We start from the raw sequence: 11,160 nt of genomic DNA, 5'->3' as shown, positions 1-11,160 counted from the left end.
CGTTGTATGCGTTGAGATCTTATTTCCACCTGAAATGCTTTACAACCACTGACATCTCGGCCCAGTGAACACAGCCACTATCAACCAAGAGTTCCCTGCTTGCATTTCACAATCCTCAATCCTCAAAGGAGGGTTTGGGTAGAATGTTTTTCTTTAAGCGGTTGAACATTCTCAAGGCCACAGCTCTCAGACTCTGTGGCGGGCAGTTGGGGTTGTCCACAGACCACCCTTGTCCTGAGTCCTCCTCAGCTCCCCTCCCACTGCCTTTGAACAAACATCCAACATGGTCTTGAGCAATCCTTTAAGTGGCTCTTTCGTTGACTTTTACTGTGGTTCAGATGTTTCAACCGCTTCATAACTGCAGAGTAAATATTCAGAGTTTACCAACCTCTCTGCCTGTGTTTGTATCTAGCAACCCGGAGAGTGGATGAGTCAGTCAGCCAGTCAGTCAGTCAGCCAGCCAGCCAGCCAGTCAGTCAGTCAGTCAGTTAGTCAGCCAGTCAGTCAGTTAGTCAGTTAGTCAGTTAGTCAGCCAGTCAGTCAGTCAGTCAGTCAGTCAGTCAGTCAGTCAGTCAGTCAGTCAGTCAGTCAGTCAGTCAGTCAGTCATATTTCACTGTGGAGGACATGACAGACTCTGCATCTAACTTTGAGGAAATTACACAAATGATTTTCAACTATTCCACTGTGTAGTGTAGGCATATGTCCGTGTATATTGTAGTATGTGCTGTCTGATCATGTTTTCTATTTTGGCCACAGTCTTTGGTTAAGGACACTGATACTTGTGACAGTGTATAAACACTGAGAGCTGCTGTCAGCATGATGAAGGGGACAGTTTGGTCATGTACTGTATGTGAGGAGGCAGAAGGAAGCAGGGAGTAGAGCTTGTAGTCAGGGTTTGTGTTGGTTTTGAATGGTTTCCAAGGCTATGGGAGAATACTGCTAACAGGAACAAGAAGGCCTGTGAACACACACACGTTTTCCTGTGCTGGTGATGACATCAGTGGGCAGCACAACGTCCTCTGGATGTGACCACTGTACCACATTCACTAGATCCGTCTGTCTCCTCTGGATGAGAGGCACAACACCCCCAGACCACAGACTTAATAGTCTCCCATTGAGAGATCACCCATTGGTGGATGGTGGAGGTGATGCCCCGCCCCTTGAACCTTGAAACACATGAGTCATGAGACCTGAGACACCTCAGGGTAGACAAAGCCGGGACATCAGCAACACAGGAAGTTAGCAGGTCAAAAAGACAGCTCCAGAGGAAGTGAGCCCGCTCTAAAAAGTCTTCCCCTTCCCCAGGAGTGTGTACTGTACTGTAGCACCAGCAAGAATAACAGTGTTATTGTAGTATCAGTCAAGGCCCTATCACTTTATACGCTTTCTCTTTGTTTATTTAAACTTAATCTGCATTACTCCCAGCTTTGACTTTGGTGCAGGTCTATGTGGCCCTTTTGCCATGGAACAGTGCTCAGTACCGAAGGAGTGCAGATGCAGATTGATCGATCTCGCAGTAAATGTGTATCTCCGTTAATCCAAAATGTAGTAAGTTTTAAAGTACATTTATTTATAAAGCACCTTTCGAAACAGGTGCTGCAATGGAAATGTTACAATATATAGGAAAATACAAAGTTAACATCAGAAATACAGAGAATAATAATAAGAATACAACAGTTCAATTACAGAGTACAAGGTCAAAACAAAAAAAGACAGATAAAAGCAACAATGGCATGGCAGAGTCCCTGTAGCTGTGGATCCACTTGTTCCTGTGCTGTTGGTACAGTAAGTCATCCAGCACAGTGAGGGGGATATACAAGGCCTAGCTAGCCTGTTAGCTGGCAAGACTTCCCTATAATTACACACTGAGACCACACTGAGAACGTTTCCTTAAATTACACGGTAGATCTTCCACTGGTAAGATTTATGTTATCATTCTGACAAGACAGAGACACACAGAGGGAGGAGAGAGAGAGAGAGAGAGAGAGAGAGATTGAGTACTAGCTTGGAAGATATGTTTTCTAAATGGGCCAGGGAGTAAAAACTCAGCCAATCGGCCAATGCATTTTTCTAAGTTCTAGTCCTACTGTATGGCAGGGCCCGGGTGGGACAGTGAGGGCATCTGTTCAGAACTCTGGAGATGTGTTTGCTCACGGACTGTACTGTGAGAATGTATCACTCCAGGTTTTCCTGGCTATGGGTGGTAGATGATGATCTCACTGGGGTGGAAATATGTTCCCCCCTCCTCTCCTCTCTGATCTGAAGGCGGGGGGGGGGGGTCTCTTGCTGCGAGGGAAGAAAAGAAACATTTTCCAGAGGTGGAAGATTCATTTCACTTCCATTTACTCATGTGGAATGAGATACAGCATCTAATTTTCTTAACCACACAATAGGCTTACTTCTTTGGAACGCTTGGAATTCCGGGAATCTCCTCAGATGCTTCAAATGGCGATTCACTATCGACAGGAACCAAAGGAAAAGCACAGCACACAGTGGATAACATAATATCACAATAGCACCAAGAAACCCTGACACTTCAAACTCAAAAGCTGCTGTTTCCGGCTTCATCATCAGTACTGTGGGCTGGCCCCAGAGACAGGACCTCTTTCACATCACTGTCTGCTTGCTCTCGCACATTCATTAGCTCTGTCTAAGACCCAATTAGCGAGGAGGATATTTCTATGATTTATGTGTTTTTGTCCACAAGAGTAGGAATTGTGGTAGTCTTTCGGTATTTGAAAAGAGGAAAACGTATGCACATCCACTATGCAAACCAGGTGCAAGACCAACAAAGCTATATGTATAAAAATAAAAAGTCTGCACTCTGGAGCACATATAGAACTTTTCAGGAGTTTTATTAACGTTTCGGTCCACTGACCTTCATCAGAAAGGGATCAGAATCCCATTCTTATTTTTATACGTATAGTCTTTCGGTATTTGCCTCTGGGAACGAAGAGCTGTGTATTTTTGAGTTTGAATATAATCTCCAAAGCATCAAGTCACTCTTCAGCTAGAATAGGCATTCTCCCACACAAGGGATGAAAATGCACCTCTCCAAACTGCGTGGTTGTATGATGACTGCACTAGCACCATCTCCTTTTAGATAGATTATTTTCTTTGATGATCAAATCCTTTTTTAGAGAGGACAAAATAAATGATAGGCCATGTGGTTGACCGAACACACAAACTATATCTCTAGTTTCTTTTGCACATGAAATTCAGACAATACTTTGGACTAATCATGTCTGTCGTGTTCTCATTCTGCGGCCATGCCTTTTCTTTGGTGTGCTATCATAGCTCTGTCTGTACTGTAGTGGCCTACATTCAGTCCCCTTATTAGGAATCTCATTCCTCAGGGAATCACATTGTCCTTGACTTTGTAATTACTTCTGGCCAACGATCTGGATGCTGATATGGAGCTGAGCAGTCAGCTTCACTAAGCCCAAACATAGACAATGGAAAGTTATTTGATGGAAGAGGGGCTCCATTTGGAGACATCAATGTACCGTATGAAAATGTGACCTTTAGCTCCACACTGCAAGTGACACCATTAACTATGACAATAGGCCTGTAATGTCACCCCACGTCAGGGCCTGCCAAGTCAGACATCACCTGCAATCTTGGGAGTGTATGTGTAGATCTGTGTGTTTGTGAGTAATGTGGCCTCTACAGCCACTAATATCCCTGCTAAACCAAGGTCTGCTCTTTCCTGTGGCCCTCTGCTTTCTCGCCATTGTTCAGTTCGACCCTCCTCTTCCCTGTGCCAACAATAGATCTTTCTGCTGGATTGTTCTAGAAAGGGCTTTCCCATGTGTTTATCTGCAGCCAGTCTCACCCTGTGATGAGCGAGGTGTCATATAAATGGTCTCTAATTTAAGACCCTGGAGGTGGCACTACTTGTTACCTTAATATCCCTGCTCTGAGGATTATTCAAGGGTCATATACTTTGTAAGATAAGTTTTCCAAATGTTAACTCTTCAGATGGTCCTTTTTAAATGTGGGCCAACTCTCTGTGCAATCAGTTGCTCTGTCTATTTTGCATCTTTTGAGGTGCTTGAAGTATGACTGACTGTTAATTGAAATTAAGTTAATTTCTAATAACTGCACTATGACTACAACATCTCATGAAAATTGTGTGTGTGTGTGTGTGTGAGAGAGAGAGAGAGAGAGAGAGAGAGAGAGAGAGAGAAAGAGAGAGAGGGAGGAGCATGAACAGAACATTGGATGTGTAAGTAACTGTAAATAAAACCATGCACTATGCCACATCAATGTGAAGGGTTAATCAAAGGGGAGTGTCCAGACACCATCCGCTCATTGAATTGAATCGTCTATGCGCAAGGTAGCCGAAATAGCCTTGACGTAGGCTATTCAACAAATCGAATGATCATTTATACTTTTTTTTTTTTTTTTACATTTTGTAGTAGCCTACAACCGATGATTTTTTTGTTTCTGAATCAATGATAATTTCGTTAGATTCCGCGACACAATTGTGTGGACATCCATTCTGAGTGTATCTGGCGAATCACCTTGCATAACTGAGTTGACGAACGTTTACGTAGGCTACTGCAGGACAAGAGGTACGAAATCTTTATTACTTTTGTTCATAGAGGAACTTTTAAAATCCAATATTTACTATTTGCATTGACCTACACTTGCCTACATCAAAGGAAAATAAATCAAATGTCGAGTGAGGTGAATTGTGCTTACTGTTTTTAACAGGGAAACCTCTACTCAGGCAGGGACCTAACCTGTTGAAAACGCATATGGATGAAGACAAGCATTGCTTTGACCCCTGTTTCTATGAGGATCTTTGAGGAATTTAAGCACTGAAGGAATGGCCCAAGGACAACACTGTTGGTGACTGGGTTCCTCAAGATTTTAACTAAGACCACGGTAGGCCTACGAGGATGGATGGCAGTGCGCCGCGTGCCCCAGCAGAGCCAGATTGTAGTCTAGTCAGTGCTGACACCTCCCCAGCTGTCACTCAAGAGAAAGTGCAGGTGGTCGAACTGCCTTTGATGACGCACGGTCAAATTGGCAATATATCCCAAATGAAAAATCCAAATGAGAATCAAAACTCAGGATCCATTATAACGACCAATAATGGGCTTCTTGAAATAGGATGGATCGCCGATGTGTTGGGTCCCAGCTTTTATAGTGAATCAGAAAATTCGAATGCAGTTCAAATTAATGATTCATTAATGAATGATAATTCTCTACATCAAATTAAACGCCAGCAAAGTCAAATTGACCGGGACGCGCTAAATCTGGACGAGATCAATTTGGCGCACAGGCTGGGCGCTTCCCTCTGCATGGATGACGAAACGAGAACAGACAGAGTCACTATCGTGCGTAAAGTCAGCGGAGCTGTGAAAGATTGGTGTCAGATTGATAAAGCGAGGTCTCAGGCGGAGGAGAGGGAGGGCATTTCTGCGCCTGTCACTTGCTGTATCGCTGCGGGAGTTCTACCAACACTTGAGCCTGGGTACCCGGGCAGTGCGGGACACACGTCTGTGCGGAGAGAGAGCGATCGACACGACACGAGGGGAAACCCCGTATCACATTCCAGGCAAGAGAGATGGGGATATGGAAATAGCATCTCTGTCCACGAAGAGGAGGCAGATTTAGTGATTGAAGTGGCTGGAAAGAAACTCAAAGCACACAAAAGCGTTTTAGCTGAGAAAAGTGACTATTTCAAGGCGCGGCAGTCCCGAGATGTATTACGCGTGAAAGGGGTGAGTTTTAAGACTTTAACCGTATTATTAGACTACATCTACACAGCCCAAATGCAGGTTAATAAGGAAAATATTGTCGAGGTCATCGCCGGGGCACACCTTTTACAAGTCCCCTGTGCCGTCCAAGCTGCTGTCGATACAATGTCGGAGCAGATCACCGCGGAGAACTGCTATGAGATTTTGACCATAGCCAAAGGGCAACGTCTGAACGAGTTGAAAGAAAAAGCCTACAAGTACATGAGTGACAATTACTTGCAAATACTGCGGAATCCCGCAGTCTACGGGCGTTTGACGGGAGGTGAGAGAGAACTGATTCTCGCCCAAAGAACAGACGGAAAGAAGGTATTAATGGTGGCCGAAATCAACGAGGTGTATGACCGCGTCGGCAGCAGACCCCCAAGCCGTGAGAACAGTCGTCCTCAGAGCCCTTTGTCCATGGTGTCACTGGAGGAGAACCACATGATACACTATTACAACGAGGAGACAAAGGAGTGGAAAGTGCTGACCAAGATGCCGGATGAAATCAACACAAAAGGCTCGGGGATATGCACCATGTACAATTACCTATTCGTGGCAGGTGGAATAAAAGGACAGGGCGACAAAGCCAAGGTCTCCGACAAGGTGTTCTGCTATAACCCCCTTACTGAAAGCTGGAGCGAGATCCGACCGCTCACCCAGGCGCGGTCTCAGCTCAAATTGGTGTCCATGGACGGCTACCTGTTCGCTATCGGCGGGCAGTGTCTTTTCACGGTGGAGAAATACGACCCACGCATGGATAGATGGAGCACCATTGCTCCACTCCCAAAAGGGGCGTTTGCCGTGGCGCACGAGGCAACAACCTGTAACGGTGAACTGTTCGTATCCGGAGGGTCTCTCTTCTACCGCCTCCTGAGATATGATTCACGGAGGGACGAATGGGAGGAATGTCCTTTCAATAACAGCAGAACGAAATCCACGGACATGGTTGCCTTCAAGAACTTTATCTACAGATTCGACGTCAACCGTGACCATGGAGTGAACGTGTACAAATACAATACCGTGGTGAAAATATGGCATGATAGTGCATCCTTGGAGCAGGACAACCCCCTTCCATTCCGCTGCGCAGTTATTGGCAACCGTATTTACTGTGTGAACAAGTCCCAAACATTGCAGTTTGTAGTTGAGGAAGAGGATGAAGAGTTTTTGCCCGAGGCTCTGAAAGCACCCGCAGAGCCTAAAGGTGCTCTTGTTCCATTCGTTATGACCTTGTCCAAAACACCATGAGAAAAGTAGGCCTACATCCTATAGAGGTGACTCTAAACATTAGAGACCTGTTTCATCAAAATGGTTTTAACTGTTAGCTGTTCTGCCAAACAAAGAGCAGACATAAAAATAATTTGTGAATGCCATCTTATGAATAGGCTATTCATGAATGGTTAGGCTATTTATGTTTTTCCAGGTACCCTCTCTAAAAAGACAGCCAAAGTAGAGGAGGCTACTGTAATATTTGTTCAGCATTCACACCTTATGTCCAGAAACTGTCTCAATAATTTACTTTTCCATTTCAGAGGTTTGTCTTGTTATTGGCTTAAGTGGAAACAGACTACTCTGTACATAAAATGATCGTTATGGGAAATGGAACACAACAACGAAGAAGCTTTTGCCAAAGGCAGAGGAAAAGAAATGGACTGATAATTTGAATGTATTTAGTTACATATGTAAGGAAAGTATAACATAATGACTCTGTTACAAAGATTAGTGAAAGATTATCCCAGTTTGTGAAATGCCTTGCAATACCATAATAATGGTCTTTAAGTGTCATGAGATACAGTACAAGCAACCACAGTATTTTATCAGCAGCTACTGCTGAATGCTGTAACCTACCTGTATTTCCAGACACCCTTCCTTGGGGTGATTGTGCAGTAGCTTATTAATCAATCCATCAACAGACTGCAGCTTGTGAAATGAATGTACTCTGAATCCATCAATGGAATGCAGCTTGTGCAATGAATGTACTCGGATACAGGCGGTGTTGAGAAGTTCTCAGTTGAGACAGTTGCTGTTGTTGCACAGTTTCCTCTTGCAGGGGGTGAAAACGGGGCTGTGGTTGTTTTCCACTTGGGCTCTGTGGCGCTGCAGCGAAGGGCTTTGTCACCCAGTTCACCAGGCAGGGACAAAGAGAGGCTAATTCAGTCAGGCCTCAAGGGGAAAGAGCTTACTGAGAATATGAGACCGTCTGCAAGTGATGGGAAATGCAATTCTGTCACACTTAGCACACATACACACACACACACACACACACACACACACACACACACACACACACACACAGTGTGTGACTGACACTCAGTGCCAAGTCATGGTGGGCCCATATGCTGATGAACACTTTCTTTAGGTCTTCTACATCCTCATCAGATCCTTTTTCAAAGTCAACAATGTAAAATGTAATTTCACCTGTCTGGCCATTTGATCCTATTCAGTGAAGAATGCACCTTTGAAAATGAAGCTGCTTTTCAGTGCCACACCCCTATCTGAGAAGAAGGTGGCAGTATTTCACTGTTATCCCAACCTCTATCATCCTCACCTTTATGTAATAACTGCAATAAAGATGTTTCATATCACATATCAATATTTCATTGTATGAAGACCATTAGTGCTTGCATTTGTGTGTGAGAATATGTATTTGCAATCTCTTTGAAGATCTTTATCTTTGGGCTCCTGTGTCAAAGATCTTGTAACGGTGAGATGAACTAGTATTTGGCTCACAAGCCTATTCAGTTTGCTGTTGGGTCCCATCAAATGGGTTTTGAATGACATGTATGTCAGTTTGTGTGCACTAGGGAACCGTTAATGCCCTTTGAGTGGCAAGTACCAATATACTAATGTGAGGACTGGATGACTGGTGTTGGGTGTTTTAGTGTGATTGAATTTCTCTAATAAAAATGTTCTCTATACCTCTCTCGGCTGCTTGCTGGCTGTTTATTTAATGTTTGTGCTTTACAGCGTCAATTGTAGTCAGCACTTATGTGTGAAGGGAAATCATGAATCATTTTTGTGTGATAGGTCAGGCTTTTAACTTCACACCAACAATACTCAAGGCCTAATGCTAGCCTGTACTGCATTCTTACAATGTATTGATATGGAATATTAAAGCCACAGTTTAGGAAACAGTTTCTGCGTGCAAATGCCTACAGTGCTAGTGGTCAGAATATTAATATGTGACAGTTTGAGACACATTCAAATATAATAGAGTCCTCAGGGTTTAAGCTGTGGACTCTGTATTCATAGATTGATGTGGGAGTCTGCCCTCCCAAGCCACTGCCTGTCAAGCTGAAAATAATTACTTTGAATTAAAGAGACACCCAGTAGATTCTGTTGCCACAGTGGCCTGGGAGGGTGTTGTTACTGGCCCCTATGGATTGCTCTTGGGAGCAACATTTCTGACTGCCATGTGAATGGGGGAGGTTTGCACCCCTTGCTTCTCTCACCCCTGCGGCGCTGGTGTTGTGATCAGGCCTTGGAATCAAACCATTAGGACCTCGTACTGTATGTATGTGCTTGGTGTGCACTTTGGCCGAACTCGCAGTTCACTTGCCAATTCGTTTGTCCAATGACAAACAAGCTATCACTGTGTGACAATAGGAATGGCATAAAATCATCTGTACCACATACCACTGGGCTCTTTGGTGAAACGAACTGGCTAAACTAAACTGAAACAAAACAAACGGATCCTTTATGATAAACTCTTTTAGATATCTAGTCTGCTGAGTTTGAACATTGGATTGTGTGTTTCATAAACATAACTGATCCTTTATCTAATATGTTCTGACATGCCAGGAAAATAAAATCAATCTGCGTGTTCCTAGAACAGAGAACCTTTGGGTGATGACAGTCCCAAACCCTGACACACTCACCAGTCAGGTTTGCTCTGTGTCTCAGTCACTTGGCTGCATCTTAGTGACATCATCAGTGGCTCAGTGGCGATTTATTCCTATGGCTGAAAGAGTCAGTGAAAGATGCCCCAGGGTTTACAATTGCATTTTTTAATGCTAATATCAGACTTATAAATCAAATATATCCCTGAACTGTACAGTACTCCCACCCAACATACTTATTACCAAATATTTTGGCAGTGACCTCAGTATTTCTAAGGAGGATGTTACTGAGAAAAGCTGATGTCACTGTGCTTCATCCAAAGACGACTGTTACAGCAGTCTTTGACGCCATCTTCTGGCTGTTAATGATAACTACAATGCTTGTGGTCGTTGTAGACCACGGGTTCTCCATAATTTAAAATGTTGATATAAAGTGCCTAAGCGGAAGCAGGAAGCCATCCCATGGGACCTTAATTCGGAAAAAGAATTCCTTGATCCTGTTTGAGTTGTGCCATGACCATAGCCTACACATATGATGTTTGTCGATTTAAAACATAATTTTCCAAGTCAATAAAGTTGCAGTGTGTCTTAATAGCCTAATGTAAAACAATTATTCCAGAATGAGTTTAAAATGATTTAAAGAGGTGAACATCATTAGGCTTTTAGTCTGGCAATGCTGAGAGCTGCAGGAATGCGAAAGGAGAGTTGGTCAGTTCTGTAAGAGCTGGCACGCAAGATCGGCTTTACGGAGCGGCTATAGCTCAGTTGGTAGAGTGGGTCGTTCAATGATTGAAAGGTCAGCGGTTCGAATCCCTGCTCCGACTGTCCACATGTCGAAGTGTCCTTGAGCAAGACACCTAATCCCAAATTGCTCCCAATGAGCAGGTTAGTACCTTGCATGGCAGCTGCCGTGAATGAGAGGCCATTGTAAAGCTTTGAGTGCCGCTAAGGTGGAAAAGCGCTATGTAAGTGCTGTCGGCTAGCTAATATTAGCCAACCGCGAGTTAACCGAGATTAGTAATATTTATTTTTTTAAATTGACAAACATCATATGTGAAGGTCATGGCACAATTCAATCGGGATCAAGAAATTCTTTTTCTCACACAGTTCACTACCATTCATATTTTGGTAACACTTAACAATAATGTACAGAAAAAATGAGTAGTTACTGAGTAACTAATGAGGAAGCAATGATTAATAATAATAATAATAATAATAATAACTTTCATTTATATAGCGCCTTTCATAAAACCCAAGGTCGCTTTACACAGGGGTAGAACAGACAAGAGACAAATTTGAGGGGCTGGGGATCACTAGTAGTTATTGAGGGGCTGGGGACCACTATAGTAGTTATTGAGGGTCTGGGGATCACTATAGTAGTTATTGAGGGGCTGGGGATCACTATAGTAGTTATTGAGGGGCTGGGGATCACTATAGTAGTTATTGAGGGGCTGGGGACTACTATAGTAGCTATTGAGGTCCTGGGGATCACTATAGTAGTTATTGAGGGGCTGGGGATCACTATAGTAGTTATTGAGGGGCTGGGGATCACTATAGTAGTTATTGAGGT

At 43.7% G+C, this 11,160-nt stretch overlaps 1 protein-coding gene across 1 annotated transcript; it reads left to right on the top strand.

The window, feature by feature from the left end:
- Positions 1-5,313: 5,313 nt before the first annotated feature.
- Positions 5,314-6,999, top strand: LOC311310565 (kelch repeat and BTB domain-containing protein 11-like; the record flags this gene model as incomplete). Its single annotated transcript, XM_084440075.1, has 1 exon — positions 5,314-6,999. The coding sequence occupies one exon, from the start codon at positions 5,314-5,316 to the stop codon at positions 6,997-6,999; it is 1,686 nt and encodes a 561-aa protein (XP_084296201.1).
- Between the last annotated feature and the right edge of the window lie 4,161 nt (positions 7,000-11,160).

This window comes from Borostomias antarcticus, assembly GCF_949987555.1.
Source record: "Borostomias antarcticus genome assembly, chromosome: 6".
NCBI lineage: Eukaryota > Metazoa > Chordata > Actinopteri > Stomiiformes > Stomiidae > Borostomias > Borostomias antarcticus.
This window is presented reverse-complemented; position numbering and strand designations above follow the sequence as displayed.